This window comes from Acanthisitta chloris, unplaced genomic scaffold (assembly GCF_000695815.1).
Source record: "Acanthisitta chloris isolate BGI_N310 unplaced genomic scaffold, ASM69581v1 scaffold3525, whole genome shotgun sequence".
Taxonomy (NCBI): Eukaryota; Metazoa; Chordata; class Aves; order Passeriformes; family Acanthisittidae; genus Acanthisitta; species Acanthisitta chloris.
Window position 1 is genome coordinate 5,688 of NW_008671916.1, and position 27,420 is coordinate 33,107.

General features: G+C 43.2%; 1 protein-coding gene across 1 annotated transcript; it reads right to left on the reverse strand.

The window, feature by feature from the left end:
- Positions 1 to 2,839: 2,839 nt before the first annotated feature.
- On the reverse strand, positions 2,840 to 23,651 carry HPS5 (Hermansky-Pudlak syndrome 5). Its single transcript, XM_009074284.1, has 22 exons — positions 23,544 to 23,651; positions 23,007 to 23,117; positions 22,130 to 22,194; positions 21,047 to 21,239; positions 19,494 to 19,631; positions 18,000 to 18,211; positions 17,604 to 17,675; positions 17,274 to 17,362; positions 16,121 to 16,299; positions 15,735 to 15,893; positions 14,479 to 14,638; positions 12,354 to 12,477; positions 10,718 to 10,864; positions 9,887 to 9,961; positions 8,796 to 9,403; positions 7,146 to 7,269; positions 6,789 to 6,944; positions 6,162 to 6,281; positions 5,753 to 5,866; positions 5,292 to 5,398; positions 3,470 to 3,755; positions 2,840 to 2,900 (listed from the first exon to the last, which is right to left on the reverse strand). Exons 1-22 carry the CDS (start codon positions 23,649 to 23,651, stop codon positions 2,840 to 2,842), a joined length of 3,408 nt encoding a protein of 1,135 aa, XP_009072532.1.
- Between the last annotated feature and the right edge of the window lie 3,769 nt (positions 23,652 to 27,420).

Below are 27,420 nucleotides of genomic sequence, written 5' to 3' on the forward strand. Positions count from 1 at the left end.
AGATGTACTAAAATGAGGAAGAGTACTGGTAAGAAGCACAGTTGTATAAATGAGATATAAAATCTAAGTGATTTTATGAATCTTCATACTCTACTAGATATGTAAAGAGACTTCTTTCTTGATAGCATCCATCTAAAAATACTTATCTAAACCTTCAGCATGCAGAACTATTATTAAGGTAAGACATGCAGTCCTCTCACTTTTCAAAGTGTCAGAATTAACTGTGGAATTACCAAAGTTGACCTGGACTTCAGTAAAACCTTTTGACACTGTTTCCCACAGCATTCTCCTGGAGAAACTGGCTGGACAGATGTGCTGCTCACTGGGTGAAAAACAGGCTGGATGGCCAGGCCCAGAGGGTGGCAGTGAAGGGAGTGAAATCCAGCTGGGAGCTGGTCACCAGTGGTGCTCCCCAGGGATCAGCGTTGGGCCCAGTCCGTTTAGTATCTTTATCAGTGATCTGAACAAGGGGATCGAGGGCACCCTCAGTCAGTTTGCAGATGACACTAAGTTGCATGGGAGTATTCATCTGCTGGAGGGTAGAAGGCTCTGCAGATGGATCTGGACAGGCTGGATAGATGAGGCCAATGGTATGAGGTTCAACCAGACCAAGTGCTGAGTCCTGCACTTGGGTCACAACAATCCCTTGTGACAGTACAGGCTTGGGGCAGAGTGACTGGAAAGCTGCCTGGCAGAAATGGACCTGGGGGTGCTGGTTCACAGCAGCTGAACATGAGCCAGCAGTGTGTCCATGTGGCAAAGAAGGCCAGTGGCATCCTGGCTTGGATCAGAAAGAGCATGGCCAACAGGACTAGGGCAGTGATCATTCCCCTATACTCAGCACTGGTGAGGCATCTCAAATGCTGTGTCCAGTTTTGGGCCCTTCTACTACGAGAAAGAGATTGAGGTGCTGGAGTGAGTCCAGAGAAGGGCAATGGAGCTGGTGAAGAGTCTGGAGCACAAGTCCTGTTAGGTGTGGCTGAGGGAGCTGAGGCTGTTTAGAGAAGAGGAGGCTCAGAGGAGACCTTACCACTCTCTACAACTAGCTGAAAGGAGGCTGTAGCAAGGCGGGGGTCAGTCTCTTTTTCCCAGTATTCATCTAGGGTAGAAGGCTCTGCAGATGGATCTGGACAGGCTGGATAGATGAGGCCAATGGTATGAGGTTCAACCAGACCAAGTGCTGAGTCCTGCACTTGGGTCACAACAATCCCTTGTGACAGTACAGGCTTGGGGCAGAGTGACTGGAAAGCTGCCTGGCAGAAATGGACCTGGGGGTGCTGGTTCACAGCAGCTGAACATGAGCCAGCAGTGTGTCCATGTGGCAAAGAAGGCCAGTGGCATAGATGAGGCCAATGGTATGAGGTTCAACCAGACCAAGTGCTGAGTCCTGCACTTGGGTCACAACAATCCCTTGTGACAGTACAGGCTTGGGGCAGAGTGACTGGAAAGCTGCCTGGCAGAAATGGACCTGGGGGTGCTGGTTCACAGCAGCTGAACATGAGCCAGCAGTGTGTCCATGTGGCAAAGAAGGCCAGTGGCATCCTGGCTTGGATCAGAAAGAGCATGGCCAACAGGACTAGGGCAGTGATCATTCCCCTATACTCAGCACTGGTGAGGCATCTCAAATGCTGTGTCCAGTTTTGGGCCCTTCTACTACGAGAAAGAGATTGAGGTGCTGGAGTGAGTCCAGAGAAGGGCAATGGAGCTGGTGAAGAGTCTGGAGCACAAGTCCTGTTAGGTGTGGCTGAGGGAGCTGAGGCTGTTTAGAGAAGAGGAGGCTCAGAGGAGACCTTACCACTCTCTACAACTAGCTGAAAGGAGGCTGTAGCAAGGCGGGGGTCAGTCTCTTTTTCCCAGGTGATAGGACAAGAGAAAATGGCCTCAAGTTGCTCCAGGAGACATTTCTTCACCAGAAGGATTATCAGACACTGGAACAGGCTGCCCAGGGAAGTGGTTGAGTCTCCATCCTTGGAGGCATTTAAAAGCTGTGTTGATGTGGCACTTTTGGACAGGACTGAGTGGTGGACTTGGCAGTGTTAGGCTAATGGTTGGATCTTCAGGGTCTTTTCCAACTTAAATGACTCTAATTCCACTGTCCTGAGGTCTGCTGAGATATCACAACTGATATCTACAGACATATTGCACAAACAGATGGGGCAATTTCGAAACATGGGCAATTTTGAAATACTACATTTATAGTTTAACAGTGAGTTCACTTCACAAGTTCCATTAATCAGCATTTTTAACCAGTAATCCACTTCTGAAAAAAATTCCCTCCCATTTTAAGGCTTGGCACAGTTAATGTATCTCAAATAGGCAAGATCCATTCATATAATTTAAGAAGGAGGAAAAACCCTGTAACAGACATACCGTAACAAACACTTCTACACGAACAGCAAAGGTCAATGTCATTTACAGAAAAGTTAAACAAGTATGGGTTGTTTACATGAGAAACATGAGAAACCAAGGAATGGTTTCTCATGTTGGCAAACAGAGAATTTTACACACCATAATTTAATACTTAGGGGCTCATATCCCTAACACTTAAGTCATAGACTTGGAAAATAAATTCAGGATTTTTCATCTTGGAAATCTATGAACTTAATTGCAAGATAAACACTGCATTGGTTTAAGTTCTACAGTGCAAAACTCATCTCCAAAGGAATAAGGAAGAACCATCAGCAGTTCCAGATCAGATACCTGCCAGATGGAGACTGGCTCAGGATAACTGAACTTTTAGACAGGAGTTCATTTCTTTAAGGGCCTGTGAAGTTTAAGAGGCACTTTAATATACAATCATTATAGTAAAAAGTGTCCCCAGGGTATTCCAAGTTGTTTTCTATGCTTGCTGAGACCACAAGAACCGGTCACACCTTTCCAACATGGACTGAATCAGTGCTCTGCAATTAAAGCAAAGGGGAGAAACAAAAGTCAGACAGCAGAAAAGCTACAACAGAAAGAACAACACAGTTTTGATTTGCTTTTTAAACAAGAGTTTGTAAAAAATGTGCTTGCATTTCAGAAGGAACACCCTAACATCACCATGCCCTCCCTGGAAGGGATAGGCAAGATCAGAGTCTGTGCAGGACTTGGCAGGAGAGATCTCCTTTGGAGATTCTTTCACATATGATTTCCTGTTTGGCTTTCAACTTTTAAATGCCTATGTTGCAAAACACATAGTTCTCAAATATTAGGAAAGCTTTCAGCTGAATTTAAAATCCAAGGTAAAAGTGTGAGACACTTTATCTTCTTGTTAACTGAAAACAAAGTTTAAAGCACCATGAAGATGCAAAATGAATAGTGTCAATCTGCTGACACATAGAATCACAGAATCATCAAGGTTGGAGGAGACCTCTAAGATCACTGAGTCCAATCATTAACCTGTCACTGCTGTAACCCCTAAACCCTAAACTATATCCTCCAGCATAAGGTCTAGATGCCTTTGGACATCAGATCCACATCACCTTACCTCTGCCTTTTCTCAGCAATTCTCAGTATCTCACAGACACCTGTGAATCTCTCAGACAATTCTAGTGTCAAGCCACACTCCTGTAACAGAGGCAAGGCACGATTTGGGCTGATGGCTTTCGCCAGCAAGAGAACTACATTTTCCACAGTGATGCAGTCTGGGCAGCTCGGGCTCCCGTTGCTGACAGCACTGCCGTTCTCTGCGCCGTAGTGGTGCAGAGCTGTGCTGTGATTTTGTGCAAGACGCAGAAGAAACTTCCATTCTTCCATTGTCTCTGGAATGGAACCTAGGTGAAAAATGAGTTTGTCACGTTATTTGTAAAACAAGGATTATTCTAAGCTTACTGTCACAGAATCAGAGAATAATCAGAGTTGGAAGGACCCTTGAGGATCATCTAGTCCAACTCCTGGCCCTGCACAGGACATCCCTAAGAATCACACCATGTGCCTGAGAGCATTGTCCAAACGTCTCTTGAGCTCTGTCAGGCTTGGGGCTGTGACAACTTCCCTGGGGAGCTGTTCCAGTGCCCAAACACCCATCTTCTAATATCCAGCCTAAACCTCCCCTGACACAACTTCAGACCATTCCCTCAGGTCCTGTCACTGGTTGCCAGAGAGAAGAGGTCAGTGCTGCCCCTCCACTCCCTTCTGTGAGGAAGTTGTATACAGCGATGAGGTCTGACCTCAGCCTCCTCTTCTCCAGGCTGAACACACCAAGTGTCCTCGGCCACTCCTCACATGGCTTCATGTGACCCTCAAGGTCCTTCACCATCTTCATTGCCTCCTTTGGACAGTCCCCAATAACTTAATATCTTTCTTATATTGTGGTGCTCAATACTGCATACAATACTCAAGGTGAGTCTGCAGCAGCACAGAGCAGAGCAGGACAGTCACCTCCCTTGACCAGCTGCAATGCCTTGCCCAATGCCCCTCAGGACACAGTTGGCCCTCCTGGCTGCCAGGGCACACTGTGACTCATACTCAATTTGTCATCGACAAGGACCCCCAGAGCCCTTTCCATGGCACTACTTTCCAGGCTCTCATTCCCCAGTCTGTAGGAACAGCCAGGGGTCCCCCATCCCAGGTGCAGAATTCAGCACCTGCCCTTGTTAAAATTCATCTAGTTGGTGATTACCCAGCTTTCCAATTTGTCTAGGACTCTCTGCAAGGCTTCTCTGCCTTCAAAGGGGTCAAGGGCTCGTCCCAATTTTGTATCATCTACTATTTTCCATACACCTGCACTTACAAGGGAAACTAGCTGTTTGTTTCACTCTGTGAAGCTTTAGGAAAACCAAGTGTTATCAACGAGCAAATAGTGCAGTGCCTTGATTGATTCAGTGTAAAGATTCAGTGATGAACACACAAAGCTTCACAATAGTTCAGTATTTAAGGCTTTGGAATAAGTCAATAGACAAAGCTTTGTCAATCTTAGGGCTATGGGGAATTTCCTTTTAAGTTCTGCCCTGTGACACAATGCTTTGCTCACCCTAACTTTGGGTGTGTGCACATGCAGTGGGGGAGTTTTGTGCTGTGCAGGAAGGCTTGCTATTCCTCTATCTACAACACCAGGTTTAACTTTTACTCCCAACTGATAAACAACTCTACATTCTCGAACTTTTAAGCATTTTGTAGCACAACTGATTTCACAAAGCACAGTGTGGAGATACAAGAGCGCAACACCCATTTTTGTGTTTCAAATATGCTGCACTACACACAGTTAGAGCTACCAAAACACTTAAAAAAACCCAACTTTGGGCAAATCACTATATAAGGGTAGTTTCTATATTAAAGAAGTATATTTACACATCTTAAGAATCACTAACCATCTTCTCCATTCAACAGGCTCAAATCATCCAAATGAGCAATCTTAGTAAAGGCTTCTATTCTTTTATCCAGCTCCAGACAGAGAAAAAGATAGCCAGTCCAAAACCTTGAATAAGACAGTAAAGAATTCCAGGAATCAAATACTCAGTTTAAACTAAAGTCAAAAATTATTACATGCTCATTTAAGTATCAGTAAAGACAGAAGCAACTAAATTTCTTGCATGCCAAACATCACTGCAGAGTGGGGACATGGAGAATACCCCTCAACCAAGAGTATTTGGTACATTAAATGGACACTTTGGTACTTAACTGGACACTCAGCATTCATCTTCAAGAAAGGAAAGCTTTTCTAAATAAACCCTGTCCAAATAAGAAGCAGATGGATCATTTTCATTTGAATCTTTTTGGTGTCAGAATACCAACTAACCAAGCATCAAGAATAACCAAGTATCCTCCTTACCCGTGTGATTTACAGATCTCAGCCATCTTCTCTTTGGTAACAAAATCAGCTGGGAGTCTGATCAAAAGCAGAAGGAGCTGGCTGTAGCCCCAAGTAAACAAATGTGATCGTGGCCTAGAAGGTGAGAAATTCAGTTTTAAAGCATTACTCATTTCTTCAGAACATTATGGCAGGTGTACGAAAAGAGACGGGGGGAAAAATGAATGAAAGACCATGTGCAGTCTCAGTACAGCAGTCACTCTGAAATGCATTGCAGATTAAAGTCATCCTGTGGTTGTTTCTGCTCCTTCTGCAACATGCCCCAAGAGTTCAGTGACATCCAAACTGTCAAACAAAGTCCAAGCCAAAAGCCTGCTGACCTGTTCAAGCTTTCTGCTGCACTCAGGACCTTAGGTGAAACTGACTTTACCTGGGATTTCCTTCTGCATCCACAGTGTTTGCTCTTTGTGGAGCATCATGAGAAACTGCTAAGCACAACCAATCCAACCGCACAGATTCAGGCTGCAGAAGAGATCTAAGGAGAGATGGCCTAGAAAACAAAGCACACAGAAAAAAACCTACCAGTTTTAAACATACCAGAGATGAACAAGCAGAGATTGTGTGTGGACAAACAACCAAAAAAAAGAAGTATGTAAAATTAAATATGGCAAAGCCTAAATTATCTATGTTTATAGAAATTGAAGGGAGCACAGAAAACCATCAAGTGTGTGGGTTGTGCTCCCCCAGGTTTGGTTTGGGGTTTTGTTGTTTGTTTTTAAATGCCATCTAACCTTGGTATACTGAACTGCAGGCACAAAAAACCAGTCCATTCCATTTAAAGTATTATTTAGGAAAACCCTTTTGAAACTAGAATCTGATATAACATATTGAGACCAGCTACAACTAGCAGAATCAACTGGAACCCAATGTTAAAGAACACCAAGCAGACAAATACAGAAACACTAAAAAAAGCCCCCAAAAGCAAAACCAAAAAAACCCCACACAACTACATGATGAACAGAGAAGACAGATGAAAAAGATTCTAAATTTCCTTTACCTTTTATCCTCTGGCTTTGATTTCACCAGGCTATCTAAATATGCTAAAAAGTGAGCTGGATCATTCCTGCAAAGCTGTTTAACATCAGAAGGCAAAAGAGAAGGGTAGAACTTGATCAAGGGCCGAAGAGCTGTTTCCCCAAATTTTTCATAAAGCCTGGAGAGAGAAGATAAAAATTATTTTCAGTACCAAACAGCAAAATGATCATTTTTCCCAGATCTTTTGCAAGTTCAAGACAGTACAGAAAGGTCATCTCTCTAAGAGATTCCCAGAAATCTTCACAAAGTATTAAGGGAACCAATTCCTGCTAGCAAGTTAACGACACTGAAGAGGAAAAAAAGGCCTTTGGCTACAAACCTTTGTGCATGCACCAGTAACAGTGGGCTGTCGTCCCACGGCCCCAGGTCATGCAGCAGCTTCAGTATTTTCAACATATCTTCACTTTCCATTGCTAAAGCCACTGGGCTGTCACAGGTTAGTTCTGAAACAGAGCACAAGTTACAGGATATGGGCAAGTTGTTCTTTCTTAACACACACACACTCCTTTTGTCCTTATGCTGAACAACAGCTACCACTGCTTTCATGGAACTCTCCAGCTAACAGTACTAACAAGTCAACAGATCCTACTTGTTCGTGTCATAGAAATCAACACCACTAATCTGAGTCTACAATGAATTACAGTTATAAAATGACACAACTAAGGCATGGAATAATATTCTTGATGTATCTTCCTTGCCTTTAGACTTCTGAGGAGGCAATTTTTCTCTCACATGAAAAAAGACAGCCCACAGCAGGACATGTGGCTTGCTGAACACAATGCAGAACTGCATATGTTTTCATATGTTAGAATTTGCTTCTTTTAATAAATAGCGAGTCAGATTAGATGTTAGGAAAAATGTTTTCCCTGTTAGGGTGCTCAGGCACTAGAACAGGTTGTCCAGGAAAGGGGTGGAGTCACCATCCCTGGAAGTGTTTAAGAGGTGTCTGGATCTGGTTTAGGGGTTCCAGCAGTGGCAGGTTAATGGTTGGACTCGATGATCTTAAGAGGTCTCCTCCAACCTTGATGATTCTATGAAATAAAAACTGCAGCTTCAACATTGACTTCACAGAATTCCACATGAACCTTGATCCTGATGAAACACAGATGTTAATCTACAGGCATAAGTGCAGTTCAACCAAGGACGAACTGGGAATGCATACATTACTTTCACTTCTAAGTCTCTCAGAATCTGAACAGAGAAGAGATTCCCAGAAACCCAAATACCAGACACCAACCCTCAAAGCAAGATTCTGTTGTTTAACTACTCTCTGTGGGAGCCAAATCAATGCTAAGACTTTAATGCACTCATAAAAGAAATCCCTAAGGCAGAAGCTGAATGCAGAGGACAGAAAAGTTCTGTTTTCCAATATAATCATGAAGCTTTGGTTCAATAAGACTAAAGAGGCATCAAAAAGATCAGAAAGTATTTCTGTGGAACAAGGAAGTCTGATCACAAGCCGCTCATTTGCATGGAACCATCTACTCCACTCAGTTTTGTTTCACATTAACCACATTCCTCTACAAGTCAGATCTGCCAGTGCAAATGCTGAAGCCCTTTGCCTCATTTTTGCCTTGTTTCTACAGACATGTGATTCTAATTAGGATGCTTTTGCTCTTTGAAGCACATATATCTGTTTTTAAAAAGAGATCTAGTCTGTGATCACTAGTGTGTTCAACCAACAAGCTCCATGCAAACTAACAGGTTCAACATTGCAAAGTGGGGGAAGGGGAAGGAAAGTCTCCCCAAGGAGCCAGCTGTTCTTCACATCTGAGTCCCTGCGGGGAAACAGACAACCAAACAACCCCAAAACAGAACAGACACACCCACACACCAATCATCCTCCCCCTCCCACACTACACCTGCAGAAGGAAAATCTGCAGACACAAATGTTTCTTCAAGCTCTTTCCTTTTTTCACCCAGCAGTCTTACTGCCAGTGTAAGAAGTCCTAAAATTTTCATTAGTTACCTTTCAATCCTGCAATGTAAGTTTCCCACACTTGAGGACTGGCTGCATACATGGTTATAATACACTGCTTTACTCTTTTCAGATCCAAAAGGAAGAAGTAGCTCTGCATAAACCTACAAGCCAAGGTCCAGGAAGCTGCTGATGGCAGAATTCCATTAGAGCTTTCCTCAGCAGCACCACCTCCACAGGAAAAGACACACAGCTCAAAACACAGCGTTGTCAGCTCCACGAGATCTCTCTGAACATCTGGGTCTATGACACATGGAGGTGACACTTGAAAGCTGCAGTCTGAAGGTGCCTCCAAATCAGTGCTGTTTTCACACATGTTTTTGCTTACATAGGTTTCATCAGTATTCTCCTTTTCAATGCAGTCTTCCAAAACACTGCTCTGTTCTTTGTCTACTGGGTCTCTGTCAGCTGGACCCATCTGCAGGTTCTCCTCCAGGACTGCCCTCTGTTCTTCAGCACACACAGTCTTGCTTCTCTTAACAGGCAAAGCAGAATGCTCTTGGCTGCTGAATTTTTCTTCTAGATGGACAAGCCATTCCTGTAAAACCCTTCTCATGCACTGAGGTTCTAGCAGAACCAGGGGATCCTGGAGTTTGGCTCTGCAGCATGAAAAAGAAGTTTGCTAAGTTGCTTAAGAGTGGTAAGATGCCACAAGTGAAGTTTGTGTGGCCCAAAGTACAGTCCTACACTTGACTTAAGAGTCACTTGTTTTTTTGTGGGTTTGAGCACATCAAACAGAATTTAGGCTACTTAATGCTGTCTACATTTGATTGCAGTACATTTGGAGTTCCCCAAGGTTTCTTAAAGAATGGATTTTTGTTTGTTGGGTGGTTTGGGTTTTTTTAAACTATGCTTGTACTTAGGACAAAAGGATATTGTACCAAAATAGGTTTTTAATGCATTTGGCTTGGTTTTAAAAAGAGGATTCAAACCATTCACCAAACAAGATCCTTTCTGGTTATGTTCACAGACATTTAGAGCATTTGTCTCACATGCATGCAATGAATGAAAAAAAGAATGAAAAAAAACCAATTATCTTTTCTGCCCAATATATCTATACACTAAAAAGTTTCCCTGCTTACATAGCTTTTGCTGTAGCAGCTTTGAGATCCTTGAGATGATCCTCCTCAGGAAGTTGGCAGCGCTGTGGTTCTAACCTAGAAAAACACATTCATTTCAGTCTTATCTGAAGTATTATCTTTTATAATTGAAGTGAGGACTTCCTCACACATTTCCTCAACAACATTAATTCCTTTATTTAAAAAAACACAAAGCTTTCGTATCTAAAGAAAGAACAGCTCAACAGGAATTAGGGATAGATTGGGCATGAAGAGCAACAGATACTACTCTTTTTGTGGTCTTCTGTAGTGGCTTCTACTCCAACTACAGTAGATTTCTGCAGGTACTAACTACAGATCAATAACCTGCCACTAGGAGAAAGTTAGGCCAAAATGGTAAATGAGCAAAACACTGGAATATGAAATAACTCAGCTCTACATTAAAACCAAACAAATAAAACCGAACAAACACAATGCACACAAACCAAAACCAAAATGTGTTTTTAGGGAGATAAAAGTGTTTCCTCCCCATTCAGAAAGGACAGGAAGTGAACTGTTGGACTCATGTCCATAACTATCACAGATCTGTTACATGAGAATTGCTGAGCACACTGCGTTCATGCTCTTCAGTCACTGCAGCACTGTGCTGACTGCATACACACACAGCAGTTTTCACTGCCTCATCAGCTTCTAGGAGAGGACTTGGGGAGAACCAGTGAAACCCACCACAGTCATTAAGGCAGCTGGAAAAACCTAAAGCCAAGTTCCCTCTTGAAGGGGTCGTTTTTGTTTAGGAACCTATCCTCAGGACACTCAACAAATGCAACAGCTAAGCAAACATGATTTTGCACTCACTCTTTCTCTTCCTGGGGAGATGCTACCAGGTTAACAGCCAACTCTGTCAGCTGCTCATCATCCTTTGCTTCTTGCCTCCCTCTAGTGTCAGGACTCATATGAAGTGTGCCAATCTTCTCCGTAGTTTTGCGCACAAAGCTGGAAACACTGGGAATCAGAAGTTCAAACACTTAGTTCAAAAGCAAACAAACCAAGCACTTTCTTTTTGTCCAAAGCATCATTTCAGAAAACTTTATAATCTGAAGAACAAGGATGAGAGCAGTGATGACCAACAGGAGCAAAACTCAATAAGAACCTGCTCAAAATTCATCCTTCAGTCATGGTCCATCCTTTCAGCACAGAACAGAAACCTAAGCGTTTAATACTTGGTGTTTCTTCTGCTGGAGAAACAGGATCACATACCAACATTAGCAAGAGGATTTTGACATGTACTTGCATGCAAATAAAGGCAGACTGACTGCACTGCATTTTAAAGCATCATTAGGAAATTCTGTGCCTCTTGGTGGTAAGAAACCATTGTATGATGCTTCCAGTGAATGCTTCAGATTAGAAAGCTCACCAAAAATGTCCTTTTCATGTCACCAGCCCCCATCCCTTCAGAGATTCTACTCAAGAGAAAGCCCAGTGAACATACCAAACCCCAACCATTTTTACCACTGCCAATGAAGAGAACTATTTCATCAAGAGTTGAACACAAAAATTAGCATCTTACTTTCTGGTCCATAACTAGTTTAAGAGCATCAAAAAATTAATAAATAGGCATCTTTTACCATAACAAATTCTAGCAAAAGTTGAAAGTTGCTGCAGAAGACATAAAGGACTTTTATGTATAGAAGGATTAAAGGTAAACTTACTAAAATTAACTGTATATATGATAGTATTTTATTTAAGTACAAATTGAATGCAGTGAGTTTGAGATTCAGATTAGAGGTTAGGAAAAATGTTTTCCCTGTCAGGGTGTTCAGGCACTGGAATAGGTTGCTCAGGGAGGTGGTGGAGTCACCATCCCCGGAAGTGGTTAAGAATCTGGTGCTGAAGGACCTGGTTTAGTGGCAGGTTAATGGTTGGACTCAATGATTCTATGTTTCTATGATGTCTGTATAAGATGGACACACATTTACTTGCACCAGGTATAAGCTACCATTATTCCATAAATGGAGAACTGGTTAGATTCACTGCAGAGTGCCTGTGGGGAGCTGACAGACTACTTTGCAAGTGTGTTTAGCAATCTCTCTCTGCTTTCAGTATTTGTATGTTTGTCCCCAAGCAATGTAGGAAGCTTGCACATATTCTTCAGAAATCTAAGTCTCAGAAAAGCAAAACCCCCAATCAATATTCAGTAAGTTTCCTTTGAATACAAACCACAACCACAGTTGACAGGATAGTGTTAAACATTCTTAAGCCATTTAAAAACTGAGGTTGAGATCTTGGCTCCACTGAAGTTAACAGCAGCTCTTTGTATCTTCATTAGAGCCAAGATGGAACATTCACATTGCCTGGGAAACATGACCACATCTCCCATGTTCCAGTTTGGGTTATATGTTTGCAGAACAGAGTATGAACTAAACGTGCTACAAACTCAGAGGACAGAAAAGGGAAAGATGCAATGGATGAGTGAACCTGCTGCATGTTTTACCTTTCTTTGACAGCTTGGAGAGAGACGAGAGGAGATGGGGAACGAAATGACAAAGGAATACTGAATGGGAGAAATGTCTCATTCCGGTCAGCCTCAACCACCACAGATGCATGAGATACGTTGTCTAACAAATGGAATTGAAATAAAAAATCATGAAACAGTGGTCTGGCAAAAAAAAATGGAACAGTGAAACGAACTGCAAGTCACTAATTCATAAATGGATAACCTGCACGCGATACTTTCCTCCTTAATGTTCAAGAACGTGGGGAGTGAAGCTTCAAGGGCCATTTTACCACTGACTTTGAGTAATTCTGCTTTATTAATAGTGTTTTGGCTCTGCAGTAAGGCAAATGATGATCAACTACTTATATATACTTATACCTTATAAAAGTAGACTTACATTTTGGGAGACAAAATCTTGATTTAACCTGTTGACAGTTATTTAAAGGTCTAGGAAAACTAAGTGTTGTGGCACACATCAATTCATGTGGCATAATGTCCTAAACCTAAATCACCTATGAACAGAGAGACACACATAAGCTATGGTTAATATTTAAATTACCCTTTTATTTGAATTCACTTAACAGTTTAAGTGAGCCCAAAGTTCTCTGGCTTTTGATAATGATCACAGGAAATACAGAATCACTGACTATCTCCTTTTCACTCTTATCCCTAAGAGTATCTACAGTGTGTTTTGGGTAATCATTTCCTGGTACAAACACACATTGTATCTTTAAGTGATGAAAATAAGAAAAAAGGATGATTTTAAGCAAGGATGACACTGCATTTTGCAACAGTCAGCAGTAGCCACACTGCTGAGAGGACAAGGTGCTACGCTGTTAGTGAAATTCTGCCATCAGAATCCACAGTCCCTCTCAGCAGTGCCCAAAGGTCACAGCTCATTTTAGGATTCCTTGTAAATAAGGCTGCTTTTGTTCTTCCTGCAGACTGGAAACCTAAAAACCTGTGACATCTTACGTCAGTGTCAGCTGGGAAACACTAACTCCATTTCTTTCAAATACCAAATTAAGTACGTGTGCTTCAAGAAGTATCTACAACTTCTCTGCTGGAAACAATCAGCACATTTATTATCTCCTGTTGAACACACAGAACTTCTGTCTTCTGACACTGACAAACTAAGTCCCTTCACTTTCGAGTTTTAATATTGGAAATGATACACTTCCAGGTTTTCTCAGTTGTTTGGTGATATAGGTAAAGAGGCACATGCAGTGTGTAGCTTAGTCAGCAGGACAACACTACTGACAAGGGTGTAAATATCCAGTTCTATACTCTCCCTCCCCACTGTGTTTTTCTCCAACAAAGCATCCAGATTCTCTCCATCCTCCACTGGCTCTCTGCAAAACCTAAAAAGCAGCTTTTTTTAACTGGAAATCTTCTCTACCACACCTGGAACCAAGCCAGTTCCTCTTCATTGCAGGTTTCTGCATCCCCTCCCAAGCCCAACCAGAGCAGAGAACAAGACCCATTCCAGTCTCACTGTAGCTTTAGCCACTTGTCAGGAAATACACAAGCTCCCTGGATGGGTTAAGTTTTGACTATTACCAGTTCTATCAGCCCTGCACTAACATTTACATGTGTAAGAGATGATCCCCTGCACAAACGAAATCCTGCAAGAAAGTTAAGAACACTTATTGGCAGCCTACTGTTTTCCCTGAAGAAATATAAGGCCAGAGCCAAGATTAAGACATTCTTTCCTGGAACAAATATTACGGAAGGATACTGGCAACAAACAAATCTCATTTGAAGCTCAGTTAACACTGGCACAGACAACTGAAGGAATCTTGGCATTAAAGTTGGATTACACGTGGAGGGGGCGAAGCTGGAGTGAAGTCCTAGCTTGGTAAAAGCCCTCTGGACCTTTGGTTTTGTGGCTCTGGGTTTTGTTTGCTTCTAAACTTTGACTTCTGTGGAGTCAACTTTTCACCCCAATGTTTCAAGAAGGATTCTGACTGAAAAGTAGGGTGACTGTGTTCCCATTGATCAAATTAGAGAATTTAATCATCAGTAATGGAAAACAAGAGCACAAAATCAACCCAATAGAATTCTTGTCGAGTAAATAGAAATCACATCCCAAAACCCACATATTTTCATTAAGAAACATTACCAAGCTCTACTTGCTCATCTTCCTGGTGTGCAGGAAATTCTTTAAGTCTCTCATCTTCGGAAAATGTTTGACTGTGGAGAGAACATGAATCTTCATCTGACTGACTGCCTCTCCGACTGATAACACGGTATATTCCAGAGTCTAGGACACTGAAGCTTTCCTGCCAGACAAGGGAAAGGAGTTGGACATTGTGTGAGTTGCACTTTCTTGTTAAACTTCCTGCAAAGAACTCAGCCAACCATATCCACACAGATAACCTCACTGCACTTCACAAGTCACTGCCTGGAAAACTCCTGTCTAAACAACGTATTTTTCACCTATCCAGAATGGAAAAGGACACAGATGCCAACAAGCTGTTGGAGTTCAGTGACTTTAAAAAGATGTGTGTGTAGCAACTGCTCTTAGGAAAGCAGCCTGGGGAACAGCTGGTGCACTCAGTAGAAGGCAAAAGCCATCTCAGCTTTAGCTGTGCAGCCAAGACTGTCACTTCTCTTCACACCTCTGTTCTCTTTGCTAATCTAGCCACACACAGCTAGCACAACTACACACCCTGCAAAGCTACCTGGTTCCAGGACACATTCTTTTGCTCATGGCCAGTCTATGTAGTTTACTGTCCCACTGGCTAATGAAAATTGTCCACCACACCAAGATGGTATTTGCATTACTTTGCTTTTCAAACTTCACCTTTTAAACACTGTTAAAGTGAAAGCAGCAGCTGAAATATGAAATGTTTCCCCCTGGGAAGCCAAGACAATCCCAAGCAGCTGCATATGTAAAAGAGTACTAGAAATACACTGCGTAAAAAAAATATTAGAAATATACTCTGACTGTTTTCCTTGGAGCTTTCTGCTCAAGCTTCATAGAGTGAGGCAATTTTTTAAACAGGGCTAAGATAGTTCTGAGCACACAAACATTCAGTTTTCACCACACAAAACTACAGCTGCAACCAAGATGATCTTTACTGAAGCATGTAAAGACACTGAACTATCTGTGGAGAAAGCCCTCTTTGTATCAACCTTTGTTCACATCTCAGTCATTATCCCCAAGATAATATGGAAAATAGGCAGAGGTCTGAGAGCTTACAGAATGCAAGCAGTGGTACTTCTTACCTTTCACCCCATCTAACTTCAGAAAGCAGCATTACCAGCTGCAGTAGACATGGTAAAAATGAAAACCACATCTTCAAAGAGAGCAACAAGGGGATTTTAAACCATAAAACCTGTAGACAACCTTTTTGGCACTCCCAATATACATACATGAGATGAAATACTGCTCCTTCTACTGCTGCATGCAGAATCTAGAGGTTCCAACTTTGAGATCAGTTGTTCCAGTTGCATAGTGAGATCTTGTTGGGTTGAGGCATCCAGCTGAGACTTCAAGTGCTCCAGTTTGTCTAGAGGCAAATTTTTTCTTGCCTACAAGTCCACAGTGAAAGAGAAGCGTTATTATTCCTAATGCACACATGGAAAGCAAAAAGTATCATGTATTCAGACTAATTGTCATCCTAAAAGTACAATGTTTAGATGACTTTCAAAAAAAACTCCAACAAAATGAATCTCAATGACCTATGAAACTTAATGAGAGTGGAGACAGGAAAGACAGTGAAGTTGCACTGCACATTTACAAAGAGGTGTTTACTTACCCTGCAAGAAATAACTGAGTTTTGGAAGAGACAGCAGACCCTGGCAGCAAGGGTCCAGAACCCTCTTCTCATCAGCCGCTCTACGCAGCGGTCGACCAGCAGAAGGGAGAGGTGCACAACCTTCCCATTTGTATGCAGACAGAACAACTCACTCTTGTAAACTGCAATATCCTGAATATCTGCAAGAACAAGTGCACAGAAGGACTGAAATCATTACTCAGTATTCCTTTCTGTTCCTGGAAGAAGGTGAAAACATACTTCCCATCTAACTGCAAACGAGGGCAAATGCCCAATACACTGCAGCATGAGTGGCATGGGGAAAACAACCACTGAAGAGTGCTGACCTAGCATCTAACAACTATAAAACATGGTCAAGGGATCAAAACTTTCAGAGTTGCCTTGTTAGAAAGCATTCAAGAAGCAGACTAGAGGTACTGACAAAATTTCCTTTAGCTGTGAGGAGAGATGAAAAGCTAAAGACTGATAAAGGTGAGAACTACATCATCACTAGCTCTGAAACAGAAGGAAAACTGGTAAAAAACCACTTTGGCCTTTCACAGTAGTTTTCAGTGCAATAGTTATGCTGTATGCAAACACTCCATGACAAAGGCATAGGAAACTTAACAACAAAAGGGGAAGAGAGAAAGGGAAGGAAAAGACTGTCTGACAATGACTCACTATTGTAGGACTGTGCTTATAACACATAACTATTTATGAGGGTTCACTCATCTGCCAAATAAATACATTCCCTGGCTGCAACTTAGACAGGAGTTAAAATAAACAGGTTTTAATCTTTCAACAGCCAGATTATCCTTCACAGACACCTGACAATAAACCGAAATAAAGAGAAAAGAGGAAAGGATACTGCAAGCTAATCACCTGTATTTTAATTACTGTATGTTAAGATTCACTCTACACCATGTTTCAACAAGCAATATTTCCAGGAATATGAAGGGATGGGTTGGCTGGATGAGGAAGGGAGAAGGCTAATATTCACAGATACACCTGACAGATGACAAGGAAAAGGTTTTCTGATAAATATTCTGCAGTCCAGCTGCAGAAATTGAGCTTGAAATGGCTCCATGCTAGGCAAGGACTTCAGAAGTGATCAGCTGACAGATAATACTACAAAGCAAAATTTCTTAAAGTTTACCTTTTACTTCACTCCAGAGTAAGACTTGAACACTTTGGGGAAGAAAAACATAAATGCCTCTTTCTGTCCAGGTCACCACACAGTGCTCACTGCAAGCAAAGCAGATGTTAATTAATGGTGCAACAGTCAATTGTGGTAAAACATGCAAAATAAACACAATAGTTGTAAAATATGCAGGGATGGCACTGGCTTAAGGCGAGTAAGTGAGGAGACAGTTGTTTGACATGGAAAATTCTTACATAAAAAGCTGAACCTGGTGATACAAACCAGGGGAATATACAATTTTCAAGTCTACTTTATCACCAGGAAGCTATGCCCTCAAATACTCACGTCAAATAGAGTAGCTTGGGGAAAGACAAAGATTGTGGAGAGCAGCTGGAACCAGTATAATGAGGATCCTGCCTGTGAAGTAAAATTAGTATGTTAGAAACATAACTACACTAACATCACTGTGTAATATTCTTAATCCTGTAAATCCATGGCTGGCTTAAATACATACAGTCTTATGATTGTGCCAGTCATGCAGACACACCTGCAGAATCAAGGGTTTGGCATTTCTGGTAACTCTGCTACGGTTACTTAGAGCAGAATGTATTCAGATGACAAGTAGGATTAACATTTCACTGCGGTAGGAGTTTATTTAATCTTCTCAGAGTTAATGCAGTTCTTTCCAGCTAGGCTGGAAGTCCCAAGCAAGTTTATCACCAATAACATTTGTGTTGCTACCTGAGACTAACAACAGGGAGAGGTGGTGATGAGAGCAGCTGCTTGAACTGATGTGTGCTTTGCACTTCCCCATCAAAGTTCACCTCCCACATCCTCGAGCCAGGTCGAGCACAATATATTAATGGCTGCTGATTCCCACTGTTTTTTCCAACAGGGAAGAAACATGCTCCAAATTCTCCATCTCTCTCTTTATTACCAATTTTCCAGAACTTCTCTCTAGTGGAAAAAACAACATACTTGTTAAAGCGGCACCAAAAAAAAAAAGTTCTAATTAATTTTATGGCTTTATTCAAGAATAAAAATACTAAATCCCAGTTGTGAATTGTTTCTGGTGCTTAGGGAAAAAATAAAACTGAAATGAGTATTATAGAGCATGTACAAAGTTTATACAAGACAGGGTGTAGAACTATTCATTAGCTTAAATGAATGCTTAGATCATGAAGGTGGTTTTCTTTCAGCAGAACCAGTCAGTCAGCCTGGAGATGGGAAGGTGGTGGTGCAAATGTTCCCAGAAACCATTTCCAATCACATGAAAGATTAGACAGAGATTCTGAATAGTCAGCATGAATTTATGAGGGGGAAATCACGTTAATAGCCCTCTACAGCAGAATGATAGGCTGGAGAGGTGAGAAGAGAGCAGTGTTTGTTGTTTATCTTGACTTCAGTAAGGCTTTTGATGCTGCCCCTGCTAACACCTTCACAAACAGGCTGAGGGAGCATGAGCTGGAAAAACAGACATTGAGAAACACAAAGTCCTGCCCTGGGGAAGGAATAACTCCAGGCACCAGTATGGGCCAGCTGGCTGGAACACAGCTTTGTAGAGAAGGGCCTGGTGGTCCTGATGAACAAGCTGTCCATGAGCCAGCAATGTGCCCTTTTGGCAAAGGCAGCCCAGAGCCTCCCAGGCTGCATTAGGAAGAGTGTTGTCAGCAGGTCAAAGGAGATTATCTTAAACCTTTCCTGGCAGTGGTGAGACACATCTGGAGTCTGGGTCCAGTTCCAGGCTCCTCAGTACAAGAGAGACATCACTAGCCCAGTGATGGGCCAAAAAGCTGACTGAGATATTGAGGCACCTGTCCTGTAAGAGGCTGAGAGCTGGGCTGGTCAGCCTGGAACAGAGAAGGCTCAAGGAGAATTCACTGGATCCTACATGTATAAATACCTGATAGGGCAGTAAAGATCACAGAGCCAGACTGCTCTCAGTGATGCCCAGCGAATGGACAAGAGACAACAAGCACAAGTGGAAATACAGGAAATCCCATTCCAACATAAGAGAAAGCTCTGCTACTGTGAGGGTGGTGGCAAAGGTTGCCTGGAGAGTTTGTGGACTGGGCACCCTTGGAGATCCTCAAAACCTAACTGGACACAGTCCTGCACAATCCACTCTACCCAGCTCTGCTTTGAGCAGGAAAATAGGACTAGGTGATTTCCAGAGGTCCTTTCAGAGTCTGAGTGTGACTCTCTGAAGTCCAATACTTCACAAGTAACTAGAACTTGCCTCTCAGTATCACACAGGTAAGTGCGTGTGAGGGAGGAGATGAGCAGCCTTCCCTCCAAGTAATCCAGCTGAACAACCCGCGAATCCACAGTCGTTATAATCTGAACAGGAAACATCACGAAAGAAGCAGCAGCCTGTAGTTAGAAAGAAAAAAAAGAAAGGAAACATGCTGCTCTTCAGTTCAAAGTAAAGCTAAAACTGCAAAGTTCAGAAAAAGACTCACATATGCATAAGACAGATCAGTTTCTGCCTCCTCTCTCCCTTACAAAGTGCTTCAGTGCTCAGAGGCATCAAAGGCTAAATCCTCCTTTTCCCCAAATCATTAGCAAAGATTTAAGAAAAAAAAAATCATAACCCCATAGCATCCTGACATTTCCTTATATAGAGTGTGTTTTCTGTAGCATTAAGAGAGGTTTTATTCTTGCTATTGTGAGCTTTGTGCTTTTTCCCAATTCTCCCCATGGATACTGTCAGCCAGCAAACAGTTTCATGGAAACAGACCTGAAGAATTAATTGGTACCAAACCCAACTTACATCAGATTAATGTGGTTTCTATAAATTCACTTTCCCTATTGCCCTGCAGCAAATTTCCCAAATGCTATTTATCATGCAACTGTCTCAGTTGCACGGGTGGCAGAACAAAGGCTCAGACAGACACCTTATGAACAAGAAACCACTGGGAATTGCACTCAAATTTTCTAGCAGCCACTCACCATTTTTACCAGCTTAAAGTTGCTGGTAAAGACAGGCATGAGCAGACATATAATGTTTGGGCCTGTCCCTTCTCCCCTCTTCCTTTCCTTCTCTTTCCACAGTCCATTTCTTCACCTCTTTCTTTAAGTGCAATGAATGGTCTTTCTAATTTTAAGTCAATTTTCAATCAAAATCTTTCACGAGGGATAAAAAAGACCTGGAGGAGCACATCTATTTCCAAATTCTGCTCCTTTGTACAGATTGAAAGGAGAAGGAAAGGAGCCAGTAAATGGTAAAACCTAAAGGACACTCAAGGACTAGAAATCAGGTTGCTATCATTGACACGTGTGTCCTTTGCACAAAATGTGATGCATGAAGGCTCAGTGTCCACTTACCCTTTACTTTAACTAATCCGTATCTTTAAGAAAAGTATCCAGACAGAGCCAAGCAAAATCAGAATGTGGGACTGCCTTTTGTCAGACCAACAACTCAGCTGAGGACTAACAAAACAGCAGAACCTGTAGTAGGAGCCTAAGGAATCCAATGGGCTCAGAAACACCAAGTTCCTTGACTTGGAAATTCCAAGAAGCAGCTTGTCCAGTCTTTAATTCTGAACATCTGAAAGCATTTTCATGTGCATTACTGAAACAGCAGAAGGGAGATGGGGGAGGTTCATGGGTCAGGATGTCTACTGTTCATTCAAGAGACTGGTTCATCATCGTAGCAGTTAAAGCTTCAAGAACTTCATCAGCTGGTGAGTCCTGCTCTGTCTTGCTTTACTAAAATAAACCAAAAGATTCCACACATCATACCCACCCCAGTGAATTAATCTCAAGCAAAGTATGCAACATCTTACCTTTCCTTGTTTCGATGTGTTAATCTTGATGGCTGACACCTTCCCCACATGATCTCCTACAAAAACTCGGAGGGCAGTTGTGTCCCAACACATAGCTGTGACTTTTCTGCCCTTATGCTCAGAGGAAACATAGATCCGTTCTGGCTTCCCACGACGTTCCTGATTCAGCTCCCAGACTACGACAAGACCTTGGCTACAGCAGTTTCAAAAGAAAATTCAATTTGAGAATTCGATTTGAGAATAAGTCTTCTGATGTTTTATCAGTGGGAAAGATGCATTTTACTGAAGAAACAGATCACCCAAGTGCAGCAGCACATCTCTGAGCTGATTCTGTTTGAGGCTGCATGGTTTCAACACTGTTAATTCTGAAGAAGAGTAAGTCATAGAATGACAGAATGAATCATCAGGGCTGGAGGAGATGTCTAAGATCATCAAGTCCAACCATTAACCTGTCACTGCTGTAACCCCTAAACCCCAAACCATATCCTCCAGTGCCAGATCCAGATGCCTCTTACACACTCCCAGGGATGGTGACTCCACCACCTCCCTGGGCAACCTATTCCAGTGCCTGAACACTGGAACAGGGAAAACATTTCTCCTAACATCTAATCTGACTCTCCCTTGTCTCGGTTCATGGCCATTCCCTGTAGTGTCCTTTGCAGCATTACCATGCATCAGCAGCTGTGGAAGGTTACTCACACATTCTCTTGAATTGCCAGTGAGGCTGCTGAAAAATATTTACATATTGAAATGGATCTTAAGCAATATAAGTGGCATTAACTACCAATCTCACTCTGCCAAGTTAATGAAGATGCTTCTTTTGATGCTGCAAGGTCTCAGAGAGGCATTTATCATCATAACTTCACATGCATGAGTTCTCTCATTGATATTCTGTTACAGAAATAACATTTATGCTGGAACAATTCCATAAAACAGGTCAAGCAAACTCTGTGCAGAGAGTTATTCTGTAGGGCCCCTTACCAGTAAATTTCCTGCCCCACTCCAGGAGCTGTCCAAGTCTGAAACTTAGAAGCTACTTAAAAATATTTATCCAGCAATCAAGTGTGTGAGCCCATCACTCACCTGGTGGCAACAGCAACATAGTCCTCATCATGCAAACAACAGGCCACCCGGGAAATGGCACCTTCCTGAAAAAAGTATGGGAGTAAGTGCAAGGAAAAGTTGTTCCTGTACTGCCTTTACCACTGTGCCACTTTTATCTTTAAGACATACAGCAGATTCATGTCAAGAAATGCTACCACTCTGTTGTGATGTGGTTGGGTTTGTTTCTTTGTTTGGGTTTTGTTTGCAAATGCTGAGCTTGCTCCAAAAAGATGCAGCTGACAACAACATGACAACACCAAGAGCAATGACTGCAGTCCATTCTGCAATATGGAAACCCCAGGAATCAGTCTCCTGTCCCTGCCCCTTCAGAAGCTGTTTTGCCAGAACTAAGTGAGATGCTCACAACCTTAAAACCACAGCTGGAATCATGTTACGCTGGAAGCAGCAGTGGCTCCCAGGAAATAGCACCTGGCTGTAGAAGCAGCAATCCCTGTTCCATGATTTCTTCCAGCAAAAGCAAGTCTGCCTATCTTTTCTTCACTTATCCAGGTGTGTCATAGTTGGGACATCCAAACACTGGGAGTTACCTACATGTAAGTTGCTCTGGTTTCATATTCAAAGTTTTCTTTTAACTTTTAAATATTCAGGTGACTCTGTTGCTGCTGTTACAAGGAAAAACAGCAGTCTGACAGTCTCAACTGATTTCTTTCACACTTCCTGAAATCTATTACACCATACTCCAGTACCAAAATCTTTTCAAACAGAACTTCACCTTTTTGGGACAACTCAACAAGCTGAAAATGCCAGTGGACTCTTAATAAAAATTAACCTGAAACAGACTCTTTCCTAGCCCCATTTGCCCTGAAAATGTTTGTTTAGCATTCTTTACCCTTACCTTATGAGTGAGAAAGAGCCTTTGCTTCCAGCCATCTTTCTGGATGAGGTTCAGTCCTCCTCCTGAGCTGCCTAGAGCCAACCATCTCTTCGACACATCGATACATGTGCACTGAAGGAATAAAAATCATACTGCACAACCTGGCTGACAGTAAGTTCTAATCACAGGATTATTTTCTTGCATTATGCTGTTATGTTTTTAAAGGCTTCATTGTTTGTCAGCTGTGTCTACCACTCCCCTGAAACACTGGCAGCAGAGATATCAGAACAGCACACTCTGCAGTTGAAGCCAACAGGGTGAGACAGCAACAGTGTCAGGCTGTGTTATGCACCCCACAGCTGCATAAAGCACACATGGACTAACAGGATCCTTTGTCTTCACTACTTCTTCCTGAAGTGTTTCCCCCTCCCCACCCAGCTAGTATGCTCAGACCTATGAATTTTAGGGCTTAATCAGATAACAAACCAAATGAGGTCATTATTTGAAGTAAAAACAAACACAAGAAAACAAACCAAGACCCAAACACCACAAACTCACCTTCAGACGACTGGAATCCAGCCTGAGCGCAGAAAGCAATGGATCCAAACATTCCAATTCTGCCAACACATGGTTGTAAGAGTCTGGAACTACTGGCACAGAGGCCATTGATGCACGACTAGTGCTGTTCACTCATGGGTAAATTACAGCTTCAGCTTTTAGCTGTATCTGCCGAAAATAAAAGTTCTTGATTAGTTCACTTTTTGGTGTTATATCTGGTTACCTGTGTTTAAAGAAACGTAGAATGTCTTCCCACTCAAAAAGCAGCAGGTTTCAGTTTGCCAGAAGGGCCCAAGGGCTGCAAAATTACAGCCCTGCTTCTTTGACGAGAAGCTTTGGTTGAAGTTCTTTCCTGAAAGCTTAACCTATCAGATACCAACCTTGGAAATGTTTAAACTGTGGTTATATTTACTACCACCTGTGAAACAAGTTCTGCCTACCCATGGAAAAAGCTTTGTTTCAGAGGAAAATGCACTTCCTCCCACAGCATGCACCTTTGATTAGAAACTGTTTTTCTCAAGGAAAACATTTAGCATTAGCATCTTATGCCTACATCTTCTCCTGCAAAACCTGAATTTAAGGAGTACTATCCTTAACCAACAACAAATTTAGAATTGCTTGCATTTGTGCATTTTGATACAACTATATGAGCCTTGATCCCCTTGGCTGGACGCTCTCCAGTGCCTCAATGTCCTTTTTAAAGTGAGAGGCCCAAATCTGAACATAGCACTCGAGGTGTGACCTCATCAGTGCTGAGTACAGGGGGATGATCACTGCCCTAGTGCTGCTGCCACACTGTTCTTGATCCAGGCCAAGATGCCATTGGCCTTCTTGGCCACCTGCGCACACTGTTGGCTCATATTGAGCCTCTGCCACCAGCACTGCCAAGTCTCTTTCTAATGAACAGCTCTCGAGCCACTCCTCTCCCACCCTGGAGCTGCTTGGGGTCATTGTGTACCAAGTGCAGGACCAGCACTGAGCCTTATTGAACCTCATGCAGTTGCTTTCAGCCCATTGATCAAAGCCAGTCCAGGTGTCTCTGCAGAGCTTTCCCACAGGGAAGATTCAGGTTAGATGTTAGGAAATGTTTTTTCCCTGTCAGGGTGTTCAGGCACTGGAATAGATTGCCCAGGGAGGTGGTGGAGTCACCATCCCTGGAAATGTTTAAGAGGTGTCTGGATGTGACACTGGATGATATGGTTTAGGGTTTAGGGGTTCCAGCAGAGTGGCAGGTTAATGGTTGGACTTGATGATCTTAGAGGTTTCCTCCAACCTTGATGATTCTATGATAAACAAGTATAGACAATCTTCTGCATGGTACCTCTTTTCCAGCACACAAGATAGACAACACATAAGGAAAACCAAGAATTAAATACCTATCAAAGTTGCAACCTCATACATTTTTCCTGAACAGCACACACTTCAAAGGAATCTCTTGCTGAGCTTAAAGCTTAGACCTGTTTGTTGCTTAACAAAACCCCAAACCTGTCTGGAGCTGCGTCATTGTGTACCAAGTGCAGGACCAGCACTGAGCCTTATTGAACCTCATGCAGTTGCTTTCAGCCCATTGATCAAAGCCAGTCCAGGTGTCTCTGCAGAGCTTTCCCACAGGGAAGATTCAGGTTAGATGTTAGGAAATGTTTTTTCCCTGTCAGGGTGTTCTTTCAGCCCATTGATCAAAGCCAGTCCAGGTGTCTCTGCAGAGCTTTCCCACAGGGAAGATTCAGGTTAGATGTTAGGAAATGTTTTTTCCCTGTCAGGGTGTTCAGGCACTGGAATAGATTGCCCAGGGAGGTGGTGGAGTCACCATCCCTGGAAATGTTTAAGAGGTGTCTGGATGTGACACTGGATGATATGGTTTAGGGTTTAGGGGTTCCAGCAGAGTGGCAGGTTAATGGGTGTGGCTTCTGATATCCTCCAACCTTGATGATTCTATGATAAACAAGTATAGACAATCTTCTGCATGGTACCTCTTTTCCAGCACACAAGATAGACAACACATAAGGAAAACCAAGAATTAAATACCTATCAAAGTTGCAACCTCATACATTTTTCCTGAACAGCACACACTTCAAAGGAATCTCTTGCTGAGCTTAAAGCTTAGACCTGTTTGTTGCTTAACAAAACCCCAAACCTGTTACACTCCATTCTCAAGCCTCTGAATTTCTAAATGATGTTTAGTATGCAATCTCACAAATGAACTCCCTCCAAGAAACACTGTCAGGAAAAGTGCTTACAGGAAAAAATGCTTACAGGAAAAGTGAAAGCTTACTATGACCAGGCACTAGGAAAAGGGAAGATGACACTTTTAGACAGAGGAACTGAAAATCATTTCTTAACAATTCTCAAAACATCTTCAAAATCTTAATTTGTGGGATTTGAGAGGAACTCCACCCTAGAAAAAAAGACTAGCCCAACTGTCATGACAAAAAAGGAGTGTTTTGCTCTGGATTAGAGTATTTGCTTCAGAGACACCCTAATGCCTGTTCTACACCATCTCTCCAAAGGAAGGTTGCAGATAACTGCAATCAAACAAAGCCAGGCTGAGGTTTTAAATCCTTCCTTAGAATTCCACTCTTGAAAACCAGCAACCACCTTGGGGTCTGACCTCCCCATGAAACACACACTGCGTGTTTGCCAGCCTCCAGCTCTGGGAAAGAGCTACAAACCCACCTGTGCTGGTTTTGGCTGGGGTAGACCTGATGTCCTTCACGGTGGCTAACTGGAGGGTGTTTCGGATTTGTGCTGAGCACAGAGCTGATGACACAGACATGTGCAGAGCCTGCACAGCACCAAGGCCCTTTCTGTTTCCTGTACTGCCCTGCTAGTGAGGAGGCTGGGGGTGCACAGCAGGGGACACAGCTGGGACAGCTGATCCCTGGTTTTGGCTGGGGTAGACCTGATGTCCTTCACGGTGGCTAACTGGAGGGTGTTTCGGATTTGTGCTGAGCACAGAGCTGATGACACAGACATGTGCAGAGCCTGCACAGCACCAAGGCCCTTTCTGTTTCCTGTACTGCCCTGCTAGTGAGGAGGCTGGGGGTGCACAGCAGGGGACACAGCTGGGACAGCTGATCCCAGATGGCCAAAGGTAAGGTACATGGCCAAAGGTATATTCCATATCGTAACAGGCTGGGCAAGAAGAGGGAAGGGGGCACGTTTGGATGTCTTCCCCAGTAACCACCACGGTCCTGGGCATGGCTAAGCACCTCCTGGTGCTGGGGAGAGGTGAATTAATTCCTTGTTTCACTTTGCTGGCACACACAGCTTTTGCTTCCCCTATCAAGCTGCTTCCATCTCAGCTCACGAGTTCTCTCACTTGCACTCTTCCAATTCTTCCCCAAGGGAAGGGAAGGGAAGGGAAGGGAAGGGAAGGGGGAGGGAAGGACAGGCGCGGAGGAGCAGCGCAGGGATCGCCGCAGGGTCGCGGGGAGTCACGGGGGGCTGCGCCTCCCCCGCAGGGAACCACCGCAGTCTCCGCCAGAATGATCCCCCTTGCTCCCTGTAGATCCCAGCGCGCCCGACACGGCACCAATTACCCCCACAATGCTCCTGGTCACTCCCAGTATGATCCCAGTCACCTCCAGTGTGCGCCCAGTTGCTCCCAATATGATCCCAGTTGCCCCCAGCACGGGCCCAGTTCAGCATGTTCCTTATCATTCCCACTATAACCTCAGTACGGCCCCAGTTGCTGCAGGCTGCCCTGAGCATCATCCCAGTCTCCACCAGTGCGATGCCGTATGAATACCAGTATGATCCCAGTCTCCGCCACTCGCTCCACTTGTCCCCAGCACAGACGCAGTCACTCCCACCCGCCCCCAGCGCACACCCGCTCGCTGCCCTCGCCCCGTCCCGTACCGCAGTTCCCGGTCGGTCT

Excerpts from the sequence above, each read along its gene's own strand:
- HPS5 (XM_009074284.1), bottom strand. The coding sequence starts at position 23,651 with ATGGCCTCTGTGCCAGTAGTTCCAGACTCTTACAACCATGTGTTGGCA. Across the intron at positions 21,240-22,129 it reads TATGTTGCTGTTGCCACCAG|CCAAGGTCTTGTCGTAGTCT; the intron begins GTGAGTGATGGG and ends AAACTGCTGTAG. Across the intron at positions 7,270-8,795 it reads TTACATTGCAGGATTGAAAG|AACTAACCTGTGACAGCCCA; the intron begins GTAACTAATGAA and ends GCTCTGTTTCAG.